Source organism: Colletotrichum spaethianum (genome assembly GCF_022836535.1).
Source record: "Colletotrichum spaethianum MAFF 239500 DNA, contig11, whole genome shotgun sequence".
Classification (NCBI taxonomy): domain Eukaryota; kingdom Fungi; phylum Ascomycota; class Sordariomycetes; order Glomerellales; family Glomerellaceae; genus Colletotrichum; species Colletotrichum spaethianum.
Genome location: NW_026054781.1, coordinates 782,995 through 800,046, shown reverse-complemented (window position 1 = coordinate 800,046; position 17,052 = coordinate 782,995). Strand labels below are relative to the sequence as shown.

General features: G+C 55.3%; 5 protein-coding genes across 5 annotated transcripts; 2 read left to right on the top strand and 3 right to left on the bottom strand.

Moving 5' to 3' along the window:
* Positions 1 to 696: 696 nt before the first annotated feature.
* On the bottom strand, positions 697 to 2,561 carry ColSpa_05155 (vitopine synthase; the record flags this gene model as incomplete). The annotated part of the gene is made up of 4 exons (XM_049271367.1): positions 697 to 1,275; positions 1,342 to 1,933; positions 1,981 to 2,283; positions 2,407 to 2,561. The coding sequence occupies 4 exons, from the start codon at positions 2,559 to 2,561 to the stop codon at positions 697 to 699; spliced, it is 1,629 nt and encodes a 542-aa protein (XP_049127324.1).
* Positions 2,562 to 5,717: 3,156 nt separating this feature from the next.
* ColSpa_05154 (transcriptional regulator CBF1) lies at positions 5,718 to 6,785 on the top strand (the record flags this gene model as incomplete). Its single annotated transcript, XM_049271366.1, has 2 exons — positions 5,718 to 6,184; positions 6,248 to 6,785. The coding sequence occupies 2 exons, from the start codon at positions 5,718 to 5,720 to the stop codon at positions 6,783 to 6,785; spliced, it is 1,005 nt and encodes a 334-aa protein (XP_049127323.1).
* Positions 6,786 to 8,097: 1,312 nt separating this feature from the next.
* On the bottom strand, positions 8,098 to 9,873 carry ColSpa_05153 (uncharacterized protein; the record flags this gene model as incomplete). Its single annotated transcript, XM_049271365.1, has 3 exons — positions 8,098 to 9,192; positions 9,260 to 9,766; positions 9,817 to 9,873. The coding sequence occupies 3 exons, from the start codon at positions 9,871 to 9,873 to the stop codon at positions 8,098 to 8,100; spliced, it is 1,659 nt and encodes a 552-aa protein (XP_049127322.1).
* A 2,765-nt stretch (positions 9,874 to 12,638) lies between these two features.
* Positions 12,639 to 13,238, top strand: ColSpa_05152 (uncharacterized protein; the record flags this gene model as incomplete). The annotated part of the gene is made up of 1 exon (XM_049271364.1): positions 12,639 to 13,238. One exon carries the CDS (start codon positions 12,639 to 12,641, stop codon positions 13,236 to 13,238), a length of 600 nt encoding a protein of 199 aa, XP_049127321.1.
* Positions 13,239 to 13,592: 354 nt separating this feature from the next.
* Positions 13,593 to 16,101, bottom strand: ColSpa_05151 (translation factor GUF1, mitochondrial; the record flags this gene model as incomplete). The annotated part of the gene is made up of 5 exons (XM_049271363.1): positions 13,593 to 13,709; positions 13,771 to 15,420; positions 15,483 to 15,567; positions 15,632 to 15,727; positions 15,875 to 16,101. 5 exons carry the CDS (start codon positions 16,099 to 16,101, stop codon positions 13,593 to 13,595), a joined length of 2,175 nt encoding a protein of 724 aa, XP_049127320.1.
* Between the last annotated feature and the right edge of the window lie 951 nt (positions 16,102 to 17,052).

Below are 17,052 nucleotides of genomic sequence, written 5' to 3'. Positions count from 1 at the left end.
TACCAAGCTGAAAAGCCGGTAAGCTGAGAGCAACATCGTATACTGAAGTCAAACTCGCAAAGCGCGCCCACGAGGCAAGACTGACGATAGCGCAAGAGCATTGTCGCCGCCATTGCCTCGGTTCAACACGCAGTCCCAGCGATGGCGTAACAGCACTTTCGCGGTCGAGTGGCGAATATCTCGAACGACAACGTATCTAAACACGTATGGGGTATCATCAAAATGCAAAACAGAAACACAAAACTCCTCCACCGCGAATCCTTCCGTTTGTTTCCAAACCATCCTCTTTTTTTGTTTCCCACAAGGCGGACCAAACTGCGATAGCGCAAGAGCATTGTCGCCGGTCACCGCCTCCAGTCCAATACGCCGTTTCCCAGCGATGGCGTAGAAGCACTGTCGCCGTCGAGGAATCCAGCCTCGTTTGTCCGCCGCTCTTCGCCCTGCGGCGGCGAAAACTCGAGCCTTCCCTCGGATGAAAGGTATATCCAAACTTCAGATGGGTATCTGCAGTAATTATTGAATGAAGTTGTCGAATTAAAGGTGCTAGGCAATAGCAAAAAGAAGAGAATCGGCAGGTTGAACTGTCTGTGAGCAGGACGTCGTAATAATTGTCGATTGGGGGCCACTGGCTGTTGAAACCCTTGAAGCGTGTCTTGCTTCGATCGTCGGTCGGCCTAACGTCCCTTTGAAAGCCTTTTAGGCTTCCTGGCGCTGCGTGTTACGAGGGAACAGCTTTCCGAAGCCTCGCTCCCGGGCTTCGCGTCTCGCGGCACCGTCTTCGACCTCGCTGGAAGAGTCAAGGTTTGAGATCTTGTTGGCGGGTTTGTTGCCGAAGATTTTCAAAAGGAAAAACATGGCGAAGCTGCTGGCAATACTCAGGCAGAGGATGCCGATCATTGCGTAGTTGCTGCGACGGTACTGGTAACGGCCCTTGGCAGCGTCCTCTGGCCATCCCGTGTAAAGAGCGTAGGTAGTGACGATACTTCCGAGGTTTCCGAGACCGGACACCAGGGCAGTAGCAGCTGCAACTCCAACCTCGCCGTGGCGGCGCTGGAAGATCTCATTTGTCCAAGTCATGCAGTTGGGGACAGTTGGGCCCAGGCCGAATCCGACCATCAAAAGTCCGCCGTACCGAGCCCATCCGTTGTCGAGGGCAAAAGTGACGACAAGCAGACCAGTGATCTGAATGCACACGGCGGCCGAGAAGATGAAAGGTCGGTGGCCGTGGAAGCGATCGGAAAGTGGCATCACCAGCAGAATAGCAATCAAGTCCATCTGGAAACGGTTAGCTGATGTAAAGACATAAAATAAAAACAGCAAATGGGTATGGGATGGACTCACGATCCAGATGGGAGCAAAGAGCAAGCTGACTTGAATGCTCGTTGCCGTGGGCACAATGGAACGGATGATGACGGACCCATAAAGCTGAGTTCCGATACCGACGCCAACGACCCCGAAGTACATGAAGGTCAAAGGCCAAAGACGCCAGTCGATGAGAACCCTGACCAGGTCTCTGAGGGTCCAGGGTCTCGGGTGGTAGACCCGGCGAAGGTCATGGTAATGAATGACGGCATCCTGGCCGGAAAGTGCTTCTGGGGTGGGTGGAAGCCACTTCAGCCAGTTCGGTCGTTCACGCTTCTGACCAGGCGGAAGGGGACGGTCAGGAAGCCACCAAAGCAAGGAAAAACCAAGCACAACGGCGACAAGTCCGTAGATGAGGAACATCCATCGGAAGCCAACCAGGCCTCCGAGACCATCCATAAGTTGGAACCCAGCAGATACAAGACCGACGACGGCGGCCGAGAGCTGGGCAGCTGTAAAGTACATGCCGATTCTCTTGCCCGTCCGAGACGGCGGGTAGAACAAGGTCAGGTAATACGACATTCCCGGCCACATGCCTGCAATGACAACACCCAACAAGAACCGAAGCAGCCTGAGACGGTTAGTAATTAGTCAAGGGCTGGCTTGCAAGAGACATACTTGACACTCCAGGCACTCTGAACGGCAGCGAAGCAGGTGCCGATGATACCAGTCGCGATGACGATGCGAGCCATCCAGATCCGGGGGCTTAATTTGGCCATGACGAGATTGGAGGGACAGTCGAAGATGACATATGCTACATAGAAAAGGGCCAATGCGGTTGAAGTGTCCCTGGCCGTCAGACCGAGGACCGTCATCAAGTCATGACCTTGAGCTGCGTTCATGGTCTGCGCGATACCAATATTGGACCGAATGGCCGAGCAGACGAAGTAAAGAACCCAAAAAGCTATAGTATCGTTAGAACTGTTTTTGTACTTTAGGTTGGATAAAATAGTCACCTGGAATAATGCGGAGGTCAAGCTTCCTAAAGCTCGGTTAGCATCGTCGTGCTACCAATGGCAGCAATAGAAGGCACAGAGGGCGTACCTGTAGACCTTCTCGACTGTCTCGATGTCATATTCGCCCTCCTCCTGGCGCGATGGCCCAGCTGGAATGTCTGCGCTCGACGAAGCAGCCGCAGTGCTGAACTCATTGGGTTGCTTATCATCAGCGCTGTGCGCCTCTCCGTGTAGGTGATCCATACTTGACTGCGAAGCAATGGGAGTGCGTGCTACTAGTCTTTTTCTGGCCACTGTCACAAAACGATGAATGAAAAAATACCAATGGGTTTTGTTTTAGCCGGTTCGATTTTGCTAGTCCACGGACGCAGCAATCGGCTTGAGGTATGCGTTGCGATAGGTGATCAAGTGTGATGGAGAGAATCGATGTTCTGGGCGAGCGGATATCACAGGCGATTTTTAAGGCGTCAATTGGCCAAGAATCGCTTCGCTTCGGTTTTTTTCTTTCTTTCTTTCTTTCTTTCTTTCTTTCTCTTTTCTGGTGAGGCGCATCGGAGCTGTTAGTGGACACCTCCACAACAGCAGCTAGGGCCTCTTTTTCAGGTGGTTCTTGCCTAGGTACACTAGCAGATCTGGACAGGCAGTCTAGAGCTCCAAAGGGAGTAGAACGATGCACGTCTGCAACCTTTGATCGGCCGTTCTCGCCCAAACGAAAAGGGCGCTCCACCCGTCTATCGCTGCGATTTGTCGATGGCCTGCGGTGAAACCCACAATTTCCGTCCTTCAGTAACTCCGGACTCGGTCACTAGAGCGAGCCCATCTGTCGTGCTGTCAGACCGGTCGAAGGTCGGGGCACACTGCATTGTGACTGAAGAGTAACCCAAGGGACGGTGCAAAGGCTATAGTGACGCTTTGGGGAGAGATGGAGGGAAAACAGTGAGTCAATTATGTCAAAATAGTTGCCGAACATGAAGTGGAGCCTGTCGCTTCCAGTCAAGAGCATGAAACGATTTGAGATATTTAATGTAGTGTTGAAATCAAGGCGTGGTTAATTGGTACCTAAGAGACTGTTGGCGAGCAACCTATGTTGGAGCCAGCTGGAGCCGGGAGTCGCCAAAATCGAGCACAGCGTTCGGACCTGCTGGTGGTGGTGGTGGTGGTGGTGGTGGTGGTGGTGGTGGTGGGGTAATTTCTTGACGTTGGACGTCGCTTCAACCTTACAACGTCTTGCTTGTGACGATAGCCCGAGAGCACTTGGTTATCATGACCTCCTCCGGCGTGAGAAGCAGTTTGCCTTGATGGCTGTTCGTGACCTGCATCCATCAGTGTTTGAGTGCCTGGCGGATGTCCTTGGCTGTCACCGGCTTAAGGCATCAAAAAGTCTGCCTCAGAAGTGAGGGCACTCACTCATCTCCTTTCCCTTCTCCTCACCACAACCCCACTTCCATAGTCTCATGTCTCGTCACCAAATCGAACTTCTCTCCTTAATTATTTCTCCTTTACCGTGTACTGAATACCTACTATCCAGGCTTCATTACATCACATCTGCTCAGCTCTGTGACTGGTCTCTTTGCACATCGTCGCCAGGCCAGTTGCCTGTTCAGTCACCTCGAGCTGCCTGGCTATTACGCCGCCTGCTTCCACTGCAATGCGCAGTTAACTGCCTCAATGCGGATTTTCACATCCGCATTATTGGTCCGGTAGCCAACTGCTTCACCGAAAAGGCTGGAGACGATCCACCGTGAAGAAGTTCAGATCATATCCCGTTAGCGCGGGGTTGTCCTCCACACCACCCATCGCGTGTCATCACGATACCTAACCCAGTCACCGGTCAAGATGACGAATAGGCATCCAACGTCTCGGCTAGTAACCGGCCAACAACGGCAGCTCCTGGCGATCCAACCAAGTGGTACGCGAACTGCGAGGGCGGCAGACAGGGTGACAACACAAGTCCCAAAGGGGGAGGTGGTGTGAACCATTCCCTGCTGTTTACGGCTTCAGCAAAGTCAAGACGCGCAAGTGCGAAAACAAATCATCATACAAACAGTGAACCATTCTAGGTACGCTCACAATGATAGCCAACGATCAAGTACCTGCAGTCTGGCCGTGTAGCTGCTCACGAAGCCTCCCTCTTGCGTGGACCCTGTTAACACTTGTAACACTTCTTATCGTGTGGAAGACCAACCGGTGCCTACGAGAATTCCCATTACCGCACTCAGAAATCCGTAAGAGAACACTTACACCTGTTGGAACGCCCGGTGCTCCCTTGGCCGTCACCGAGAATCATCAGTCGGTCTACTATCATCAGCCCAGCCAACAGTTACTGGAGCCCCCCATGACTGATCCTGTCAGACGGCTTCATTGCGGCTGTGAATATCTACTTTGATTCCACACCATGCTCGCACGCGGCTCAACCTCTCCAGAGATTACCAATCATAGGCATGCGGAAAGGCCTCTGAGATCGGAGGATCATCTATAAGAGTCCTCCGTAAGCAGGTGACTCTCCCAACACCTTTCCTGCAGATTTGTACTAACCGGGCAGCCACTCTCCCCTTGAGAGATAGACATATCGCCGGCTGCCGAGCTGCTAGCCATAGTCACGGGATCAACCCAGCTATAACAAGGCAAGCGCGGACCCCTGGGCTGACATGGTAGCCTTGAGGCCAACCGAAACGTGTTCCCGCTGTGACTCAACGGTACGAGGGACTGCAGGCACCGCAGGCACAACAACCATTACCATCGCTGAAGAATCGATTCACCTGTGTCTGCCGCCTAAAATCCGACGGAGTCACAGGCATATAACGATCCAAGGGTCGCTCACGGTAAGAAGTTCTAAGTCTTATTTTTGCAGTGCATCGAAGTTGATTATCATGCAGCTGATAGTTGTTCTCTGAGTGAGTGGGTTCCCTCATATGCTTTCAGCTTCTGCCTTCAGTCGTCTTGCGCCACAACGGGCAACAAGCATGCAAGTGGAGCCTCTGCGACTGAGTGGCGAGTGTGGGTCACGTGGGAAACTTTCATGCTGATTAATTGTCGTCTTTGTGGCTGAAGCAACCCGCAGCTTCTGCGTTTTACACTAGGACGACCGACTTCTAGCCAGATTTTTCAGGCCGAACTGACTTTTCTGCCTTCGCAGTATTCGGAGCTCATCGCAACTTGTGCAAGCTTGACAAAGTACGCGTTTTCGAGTACGAAAGTGCAACCGCAGTTGCAACACCCTCAAACTGCGACCTATTTTTCGTTCCTCATTCCATCGGTTATCATCTTTGGCCTTGATAGCGGATTCCCCCAAAGGACGTGGAAGTCGCGACTTCTTTCTTCCTGCCGGTCACGACATCCTCCGGCCATCACTGCCCATCCGTAGCAAGCTTATCAAGCAACCACCGCATCACATTCAAGATGAGCGTCGTTTACGAACCCCGGAACTTCATGCACGATGGGTCCTACCCTCCGATCGGCGACCCGGATCATGACCACAACGTCGACCCGACGGCACAGTACCAAGCGACCGACGTCCCGGACCTTGCGTCCTACAATCCGACAGCTTCGATGCTCGGAGACGATCGGTCTCTGATGCCAGATGGTCTCGACGATGGTTCCGTAGGTGTTTCTGATGCCACGCGACTCGATCTCTCCGCCCCTCCAACACTTGCGTCTCTTCCCTCGCAGCTTCCTCCCGCGCTACCCGAGCCTCTGCCGTCAAACAACAACAAGGACGACGGCGAAGCCTCGACTCCTTCCTCGAGGGTCAAATGCATACCCAAGCCCGAACGCGAGGTCACGAAACAGCCCGACGGAAAGTTCTACTGCACCTTTCCGGGATGCACGGAAGAGACGCAAGTCTTCACAAGGAAATGCGAATGGAGGTGAGTTCTGCTCATCCGCAATCTTGCCACTCTAGGACTATGCTAACGATTTTCCCTCACCAGCAAGCACATGGACAAGCACGAGCGACCCTACCGATGCGCTGCTGAAGGCTGCGAGAAGCTCCCGGGCTTTACGTACTCCGGTGGTCTCCTCCGTCACGAGCGCGAGGTACACGGCAAGCACGGCGGTCCGAAGAACACGGTCAACTGTCCGCATCCGAACTGCAAGCGCCATACAGGCAAAGGCTTTTCGCGCCAGGAGAACCTCAATGAGCATCTGCGACGAGTACACACGAGCGATGGCTCTAGCACCGTTCAAGAGGACATCCAGACAGGCAGCGACGGCGACAGCGAAAAGGCCGGTGGCTTCGGGGCAGGGAACAAGCGGAAGCGCTCTAGGAAGAGCTCCGACGCCGGATTGGACGAGCTGCGCGAGGAGATCAAGCGTGTGCGCCAGGAGAACGAGGAGCTTCGCCAGCAGCTCGACAGGCAGGGCCAGCACAGCTTCGCCATGATGACGCAGATTGCGGAGTTGCAGGATGCGTTGCGCACGAATCTCGACGGCACCGGCCTGGGCGCGCCCACCGCCACGATGTTGTGACAATCAGAACCAACGCCTGCGCCTCTGCCCGAAAGCGACAGCTTTCTACCGAACTTCCCGTTACGGCGTTACGATAACATCTCACCCTAGACTTCCGGTGGCCGCGACGACTCGCTCCAGGCTTCCACATTTCCCACTCCTCTCCGCAGCCACACCACATCACCCGTCACACCACGTACACAACATCCTTACGAAACACGCATCCACGAGGCGTTATGGGGCCAGAGGTGCTTTTCATGATCCATACCTCCTCTTTTTATTCATTTTTTCCGGGCGACTGGTCACATGCCCCTGTACAGTCTGGCGACGTTGGTAATTCTACAAGAGAGGGAACAGGCGTTTTCTACGGCATCATTCACGGTTTTTTCATTTTTCATGGTGGCGAAGCAGAGAACGATGACGACTACTTTTTGATATCCCCTTCCCTCATACTCATTTCCTCAATCCCCCTCTTCTTTTCGCAGAGCGTCAAGCACAAAAAAACACTGGGGGAACAGAAGGAAGAACAAAGAGAAATACCACACCTTCTCCAGAGTTCCTTTTCATGGTAACGGCGGCAAATGGTAGATTGTACATTTCTCTCCCCCTCAACTCATGGCTTTTTTTTCCTGCAAACAAATTTGTAATTCTATTGCCATTGTATTCTGTCTGGCCTTAATTGTGTAGTAACATAGAACCCCGGGGATAACTTTTTTTCATGAAGAAAAAAAAAAAGTGATATCCCTCTCCATAAATCGATGACCACTCCTCTTCTCTTTCACTATTTCGTTAGAAACCCGCTTGCCCTCCCGTGGATATCGCCATGCGGCGACGTTGGACCTCATCTGCTCACGTCCGTTTGATGTCTGGACAAATGGGGTGCTTGTGCTGGCTTAACTTCAACACCTTGTGCTCATGATCTTTTGGAACCGGGGAGGACGGGATGACGTACCCTTGGAGTGCTTTACGCGTCCCTGTCTACAAAGAAACGCCCGGGTACGCGTCGTCACATGCGGCTTTTGCCTGAGGCAAATGCTATCCTGCGCAGGGGTTTGGGATGCAGGATGCACGACTGACGATCGCCGTCGGCTGAGTAACGAAGCGAGTGGCCTAGCAACTTTTCGGGGCGGATAGGTGGACTACAGGCGTCAAGTTTACCGGCAGTGCAGCAGGTCTCGCACCGATTATCTCGGCACTCCCACGGCGTTTGTCTGGATGTGGGGCCCAATTTACCTGTATCGTGCCTGTCTTGCTCGAAACCCGTGTCCGCGAAAGGCTTCATTCAAGTCCTGTTCCATTGGTCACATCGTATCGCTAGTCGCTAGTGCTGAATCTAGACCTCAAACACCTCGCCGATGCCTTCAGAGCCGCCCCGCCGGTTCTCGACGAGGTCCAGCCTCCACCCCTCCCAGTTCTTGAGTGTGCGCTTGATCTCTTTGATGCGCTCAAGACGCTTCTTGGCATCTTCCTCCTGTGCGCGACGGAACGCGTCCTCATCAAAGTCCATGTCGTCGTCCTCGAGCAACTCGTCGTCGGCGGTGCCGGTAAGGGCGTTGATGCCGCTCTGGAAAAAGTCACCAATACCTCCAGGTTGCTTCCTTTGCGCGGACGGCGAGGTGCCACGGCTGCCGCCAAGGTCGACGTTTTCGAAGCTGGGGCTGTTGAGCTCGCGGCGCTTCTCCTGCCACTGTCCGTGGCGAAGCTCGTAGACTTCGGCCTCGAGATCGCGGACCTTCTTCTCGAGGCGCAGGCGCTCCTCGTTTTCGAGCTCGTCCACGCCGTCGTCGTCCAGGCCACCACCGCCTTCGGTGGACTTGCGGCTGCGTAGTCTTGTGTTCTCGCTCTCTAGGCTCTCGACCCGCGCCTTGAGCTCACTGACCTCCTTCTCGGCGCGCTCCTTCTCCTTGCGCAGTGTCTGCGTCCGCGAGTCTTGCTCCTTGTGCAATGTAGTCAACGTCGTGACCTTCTTCTCCAGGCCGTCTGCCTTTTTCTCGGCCTCTAGCCGGGCATCGATGGATTCTGCGAGTTCGTGCTGCAGACTGCGAAGCTTAGTCTCTGCACTTGTGCGCTCGCTGCCCTCGCGGACGGCCTTTTCCGCCGTACGGTCGAGGTTCTTCCGCAAGTCGGTGAGTTCTTGCTGTGCCTTAGTGGCGGCCTTCTCAGACCGTGCAAGCTTCTCTTCCAGAGCCGCGATCTGCTCGCGCTCAGAGGATGTGCCGCTGGCCTGGCGGTCGACCTGGGCGCGAAGCTTTGAGATCTCAATCTCCATTGACTCGATAGTCGCCGTCTTTGAGGCCAGTTGGGCTTCAAGCTCGGCGGGGGGTGAAGACATAGAGACCGACGGGGAAGAGCCATGACGAGCGCCAGAGCGAGAGGCTTGTTGCTGGAGTTGAGAGTTCTGTCGATGAAGAGCCTCGATTTCGGACCTCTGTTATCAAGCTTGTTAGCCTTTGGAGCAGGCACTACCGAGCGGTCAAAAACAGATCAATGCTCACCAGCTTCTCAACTTGACTGTCTGATCCGCCCTCTGTCTCACGCAAGTCGGCAAGCTCCTCTTCGGCCTTCTTCCATCTCTTCTCCGAGTCGGTGGACTCTTTGGCGAGGCGCTTGTTCTCCTTCTCAAGCTCTTCTATGCGAGCGACATGCTTGCGGTAGATATCGGTGGCAGTCTCCCCCTCCGGACCCTGCGCTCCAGGCGAAAGAGGTCCACTGCCGGCAGACACGGATCCTTGCCTAAAGGAGGCAGATCGAAGCTTGGACTGTTCAGCCAGAGACGGCTGGGATGCGGTTGGCGATGCTGGCTGCTCCGCGACTGCTTCCGTTGCCTCCTTCTCGTCCTCCTTCGTCTCTTCGTTGGTCGTCTCGGGCTCGGCGGGGGTTGTTGGCGCAGGTTCGGGCTGCTTTTCTTTGGGAGTGCTGGGTTCCGCGGCTGTAGCTTCGGCCTTCTCCTTCTTGGATGATCCGCTGGCTTTCTTCGTCTTCTTCTTCTTCATCTCTTCCACCTGACGGGCTGTCAGCGATGAACAAATAATCGCATGCTAGGGAAGCTCACCCTCTTCCTGGCCGCGGCCAGCTTCTCAGCTTTGGCTTTCTCCTCGGCGTCGGCCATTGTGGGTGGCAGAACGTGGTTATTATTTGACTTGTTAATGGATCAAAGCGATGTTGGGAATCGTTGTAGAAGCTGCGAGAACGGTGGATGTCGTCGTCGTTGAGAGGTTCGTGATGGAATGTCAAGGGCCGCGAATTGAATGCTTCAGATTTGGCCTGCAGGAGCTTGCTTCAGCTTAGCTGTCCACTCGTGTCAGGAACAAGCCACATTCCACTGCCTGTGGAAGTGTGGTATCTTTGGTGGGCAGGGGCCTTCCCCCAATGACGAACGCGCGCGCACGCTTTACTCGGCATCGAGGCCGCTAGAGTTACGGGGAACGGCCCTCTTATCTGATGAACACCTGCACTACACCTGCGACGTCGTCCATTAAACATCAGCAAACAACACTCAATGATACTATCATGTCCCTCTGAAAACTTCGCCCTTAAGTTGCAGTAATGCATTCCTAATGTGGTCGGATCGAATACTCGACGGCTTCAAATACCAAACCACACATTTGCCCTTCTGCTTGGGCTTCCTGCCGCTATTCTTTGCGCAGCTGGCAACACCCACACAACGAACCGTTCATGACACTCGTTAAATGAGATCCAACTCCTGTCCGTCGCGATGGGCCGGAAGACCTCGACAACGTAGGCGGACTTCGTCACAGCTGAGCGGCTCGCCAATTCCCTCCCCTGTACCTCCTCTGGCCCACTCGACCACCTCATGCGTTGGCGCCTTACATTTTCCTCGCAGTACGCCAACCGCTCCAACCTTGTAAAACACGACGTGATTGGCAACCTTTCTATTATTTGGTCTGCGCTGATGTCCAGTTGGCACCAGTCCCGCGCCCAAATCGCATGCGGGAAGCGTCTGGGCTTCCAGTGGCAAGGGAACCTGTCTGCTTGCTTGCCAGCGCGGGATGCAACAGACCAGGGGAACGGGAGGGGTGCTCTATCGTTCGTCAGGACGTTCGCCCTGCCACTTTCAAGGAACGACTTACCTCATTTAGGATGATCAGAGGAGCTGCCGCAATAACAATAACACTGGCACGTTTTATGCAGCACGTAAATCAGACTATACCAAGCTGACTTTCTCTTCGAGAAATGCTCTCCTCCAACACCATCCAACCTCCCAGCGCGCGCTGGAGGAGGAAACGAGGACGGTGGTAGGCGTCATGGGGCAGTGCGTCTCGAGCGGCAACTCCAGCGCCAACAGCAGCAGCAACCTCGACAAACCAAATCCACGCTGCCAGGCTTCGGGCTGTCAAAAAGCTTGCGATCCGGGGTCCAGGTCGCGATACTGCGCTCAGCACGCGGTGTGTAAACGGCAGGGATGCACGAGGCCGCGATACCGCAAGGGCCCGTACTGTCAAGACCATTTATGTGAGTGTCCCACCTAGCCCCATCGAGAACGTACTGTTTCTCTGACTCTAGATCCAGATACGTGTCGGGTATCCAGGTGTTCCAACGACCAGGTCAAAGCTCACGATGCTCGCTTCACCAATCATCTCTGTTGGGACCACCAGCCTGCCGAAATCCATGAAGCTTGGTTCAATGGGACCCTCTTTTCGAACCGTGAAGTCTCTGGAGCGGATGCGACCGATTATCAACAGCAACGTGCTCGGCGGCGTCGTTCGCGCCAGAAACCAAGTCCCGCAGTGGCGGAGGTCGCTCCCGTACCAATATATGAGCCGCAGGGGCAGATTTCGGAAGCCTCTTCGTCCGACTCAGATGACGATGACGATGCCTCTGATGCTGACCGCCGACTATCTACGATAGGCGAAGAGACCGACAAAGACGACGGGGTGCTTCCCTCGACAAGTGGACCACACGATTCTCGCCTAGAAACAGCGCCAGGGACGCCGACCGCTCGTCGCAGTCAAAAGACGGTCCATTTTGCCGAATCTCCTCCTCGGGCATCCTCCCCAAAGAAACACCATATCGTGGCAACAGACCTCTGGGCCGCTGACCCCGTCAACTCGCCTTCGGCAACCCGTCTTCGATCTTCCCGCCACCGGCGTAGCGTTGACGGCCGACACGGGACACGCTCGTCGCCCAAGTCTTCGGGCAGCGCCGTTGCCCCAGTCGTACATAACCGCGAGAAGCGTAGGAGCACTGGCAGCACCCCCAAGTTAGCCGACGCCAAGCGAGCACCGAGATCAAGATCCAGCCCTTGAAGACAACACAACACCCTTTGCAACGCAGGAGTAAGCCCCAACGTTCCGGCGCATAAGCCCCATGACCCCCGTCGTCATTCGAACTACTCTGCTTTGTCTATTGTCAGACGAATTCCCCCCATGCCATTGTAGTTTCTGTAGAAAGCCCTGTATCTTTGGGGGTGGGGGTCACGAATGCAGCAGCCCGCACCAAAAGATAGTGCGCCAAAGATACAGTGTAATATCTCTCAACAGCGGTCGGCGGGTTCCACCCTTTGGCGTCGGGCACGGCATTTGGCGGGGTAATGGCGGGGTATGGCTGCGAACCAAGCGCTACAATCTACCTCATGGCTGAACCACCACAGGTGGCAGCCCGCGCCAAACCGCACCTCTCTCACAAAGCCTCGTCGTCTCTGTCTCTCTCTCTCTCTTCTCTTCTCTTTTCTCTTTCCACGCTGATCTTCTACCGATTTACTTGCAAATCTATACCCTCGTCGTCAATCTTCTCTCCTCTTGGCAATAAACATATTTCTACCATCAAGGTCCGCAATTCCAATTGACACACGCCCACCAACCCACGTGCGCCTAGTCACAGCGCCAGCCGTCCCAGCCCGCCCGAACGACAAAAATGGCCTCCCTCCCCTCCCAGTACCCTTCACTGGCCCTCCACCTAACGGACCGCGCCCTCAACCCGATCCTGACCTCGGCGCACTCCCAGCCCCAGCTCGAGGCCCTCACCTCCCTGACCACGACCTCCCTGACCGCCCACGCCGCCGCGAACCGCTTCTCCCTCGGCCCCGCCCAGCGCATCATCGTCGAACACGGGCCAGGGAGCCCCGTCGTCCTGGCCTCCTTCCTCAACGGCGCCGACGCCCTGCCGAACGGTAGAGAAGGCTCCGCCCCCGCCGCCGCTGCGAATAACCATACCTCTTCTACCTCAAGGCCGATATCGTCGGGTGCTGCGGCTGGTGCTATCCCCACAGCGGAGTCATCCGCGGCGGCTGCGTCGTTGGCCAGGACGGGCGCGATACCTGACACGGGAAAACCGGGTGAGGACTCGGAGAATGCGGCGCCTATGCTGGTTGGCGTCGTAGTTGCGGCGACGGGTGAGGAGGCCATGGAGGCGCGTCGCGCTGCCGGCAGACTTGAGAGGGTAGGCAGGGAATTTCAACGTGAATGGGCCGCCGAAGAAGGTACAGGCGACATGACCGATGGTGCTCAACGATAGATATACGTACGTCTGGGAGGGTGTCGTTGGATCAAAAAAGGGTATAATATGTCCGTGAATGGACAGCTTATGACAGGAAACTTTGGCGGAGATTGTGACTTGGACAGGCAGGCGGCCAGCGTTCGGTTGTCACGAGGATACGAGCGATGAGATTATGGCCACAGGTTTCAGCATGAAGCCGCCCGGTTGCAGGATAGGCGTACAGGAAAGCGCGTTCGCGTTAATCATAATCTTTGATTTTGACGGTCCTCTATATACCGAGTTCATTTTCCCCGTAAACGTCCATCATCGCGTTAAAAAAAAATATAAGAACAATCGCCAATTAACCAATTTCTACCCATGGATATAACCGCTTTAAATGATCTGCTGGAAAGCACGGTTGACAGGAGAGCGGACGTTGGGAACGTCCTTCCAGAAGTCGACAGTGGCGACAGCACGCTTGGCAATGCCCTCGGGGGTGAACTCGAACTTCTGCAGAGGTTGTTAGTGTTGTTTGGTAGGACATGGAACAGGTGAAACTTGCCTTGTAGACGTCCTTGTAAGCACCGGAAGCACCAAAGCGGTTGATACCGAACTGCTCGTGGGAGTATCTCTCCCAGCCGAGGGTGCTCATGACCTCAACGGACATGATGGGCTTGCCGTCGGGAAGGACAGACAACTTGTAGTCCTTGGGCTGAGAATCGAAGACCTCCGTGCAGGGCATGGAGACAACACGGGCAGTGATGTTGTGCTTCTCCTTGAGGTACTGGACGGCATCAATGCAGATGCAGACCTCAGAACCGGTGGAGACGAGGGTGATGTCGGCGTTGGGAGCCTCGTGCAAGACGTAACCACCCTTGATGGCCTTCTCGATGATGGAGCCCTCAAGCTGAGGCAGGTTCTGGCGAGAAAGAGCAATGATGCTGGGGGTGTGCTTGGAGGTCAGGGCAACGTAGTAAGCGGCACTGGTCTCGTTACCGTCGGCAGGGCGCCAGACCATGTTGTTGGGGAGAGCACGGAAGTGGGCGAGAGTCTCGATAGGCTGGTGGGTAGGGCCGTCCTCACCAAGACCAATGGAGTCGTGAGTGGCAACCCAGATGGTGCGGACCTGAGACAGAGCGCTGAGACGGACAGCACCGGCAGCGTAGGAGACAAAGTTGAGGAAGGTGCCGCCGTAGGGCAAGATGGTGCCGTAGGCAGCGAGACCGTTCATGATGGCACCCATGCCGTGCTCACGGACACCGTAGCGGATGTAGCGGCCAGAGTAGTCACCAAGGCCGGTAGCGGGGGCCTGGAAGTCGACAGCCTCCTTCCAGCGGGTCAGGTTGGAGCCAGTCAAGTCAGCAGAGCCACCGAGCAGCTCGGGGACGACCTGGTAGATCTTCTGGAGGACAGTCTCGGAAAGCTTGCGGGAAGCAATGGCGGGGTCGTTCGGGGTGTAGATGGGGAGGGACTTCTCCCAGCCCTCGGGGAGGTCGCCCTTGAGACGGCGGATGAGGTCCTTGGACTCGTTGGGGTACTTCTCAGAGTACTTGGAGAAGAGCTTGTTCCACTCCTCTTCGGCAGCAGCGCCCTCAGCGGCGTGCTTGTTGTACAGGTCGTAGACCTCCTGGGGAACGACGAAAGACTGCTCAGGGTTGAAGCCGAACTTCTCCTTGAGCTGCTTGATGTCGTCGGCCTTCAGGGGAGAGCCGTGGACACCGTGGGTGCCCTGCTGGAGGGAGCCGAAACCAATGGTGGTTCTCAGCTTGATGAGAGTGGGCTTGTCCTTGGACTTCTGGGCCTGGGCGATGGCCTTCTCGATGCTGTCGAGGTCGTTGTCACCGTCGTCGACGACGAGGACCTCCCAGCCGAAGGACTCGTATCTCTTGACGACATCCTCAGTGAAGGCGACGTTGGTGTCACCGTCAATGGAGATGTGGTTGTCGTCGTAGATGGCAATCAGGTTGCCGAGCTGAAGGTGACCAGCCAGGGAAGAGGCCTCGCCAGAGACACCCTCCATCAAGCAACCATCACCGAGGAAGGTGTAGGTGTAGTTGTCGGACAGGTTGAAGCCATCCTTGTTGAAGGTGGCAGCGGTGTGAGCCTGTGCAATGGCCAGACCAACAGCGTTAGAGATACCCTGACCAAGAGGGCCAGTGGTGACCTCAATGCCGGGTGTGTCGTGAGCCTCGGGGTGACCGGGGGTGATGCTGTCGACCGTCTTTGGGCGATGTCAGTACGATTGGTCGTTTTATCGACTCATCGTGGGTAGCCAAAACTTACGCGGAACTTCTTCAGGTCGTCGATGGAGACACCGTAGCCGAAGAGGTGGAGGAGGGCATACTGAAGCATGCAGCCGTGGCCGTTGCTGAGAACCCGTCAGCTTCTGGCTCGAGGATTTTGGTGCTTTTTGCGTGAGGAATGAAACTTACGAGAGAACGAAGCGGTCACGGTTCACCCACTTGGGGTTCTTGGGGTTGAACTTCATGAACTTGTTGAAGAGAACGTGGGCGACCGGCGCCATACCCCTAGAAGACAAATTGGTGAGTTTCCTGATCCCAATCTTTCACGAAATACGCGCAGTGTGGGAGAGTACGTACATGGGCGCACCAGGGTGGCCGGAGTTGCTGTTGAAGGTGGCATCGACCTAGAAATTGCAATCGTTGTCAGCATACTGCGAAGCTTGTGAATTGGACGGCCGTCTCGAAGGAAACTCGATGAGGGAAGCTCTTTGGCGAGCTGTTGCCGCCGTGCCACGGTCGGCGGTGATGCCAATGGCGGGGTAGCCAGCAACGGTCTCAACGAGCGTAGGCGGGGTAAGAAAAACTGGCGGGCGGGTGAAACTCACAGCGAGCAGGCGGATCGTGTTGATCGCCTTCCAGTCTTGTTCGGTGTAACCCATGATGTCTGATTTTCTTCCAAGAGTTTTTAAGATGTGAAGAACTCGATCAAGAGGAAGAAAGAGAATGTGATGTGGGAGGAGAAGAGGTTTTAAAAGAGCAATCGGTTGGGAGAGGGAAAAGGGTAGATCAAAAGGGAGGAGAGAGGGACGGGGAATGGTGGTGGTAATGTCTCTTCCCACTGCGTATGTCGGCCGGGAAGGTAACTATTGAGCATTTGGTGGGGACCTGACGTGGGAGTGGACAAGGACCTGAGGGACATGGAGGGGTGGAGGGGCAGCCAGCGCGCCCAGCAGTAACCAGCACCAGACCAGGCACAGACCAGTGACGCCCGCCGTCGGATTCACTCACAATACTCGTCAACCATAACGCACTTCACAATGTCACCATCCAGCCAGGCAAGGTACCTGCCATCACACGGTGGAATATCTTGCCAGGGGGCGTTGTCATGGAACTCGTGGTGAACTTGATCTAGCAACCCACCAACAAGGCTCCTCTGCACTATGGTAAGATTGGATTGGGGATAGCCGCGAGGAGTTGTCAACGGCAATGTAGCATGTACCTCGAAGTAGCTTCATGGTCTCTGCCTCAGCATTGTGAGAGGTGAGGTAAGGAAGTAGCTTTGCCCCTCCACTAGCACGGCGAGGTACATTTACCCAGCTTACCAACCGAACCGGCGAGCTATACCTGCCGCTCCTGCGTACCTTACTCAGAGCGGGCAGCAGCTTGTCAGCGGGACGCCCGGCTGAGAACCTCTTTCCTGCCTCCGCCAGCTTGGCTTTACTACATGGCAAGAAGATGCTTCGAGACCAAGATTAAAAAAACAAACTAGAACAAGAAAGTCACGCAAAGTCACTCATCCAACCATTTCACCGTCTTCGATGTCGGTCCATCTTCACATGGAGTGGGGGCCCTTTCCTTCCTCGCCCTTTTTTTTGTTCGTCGCATCTCCA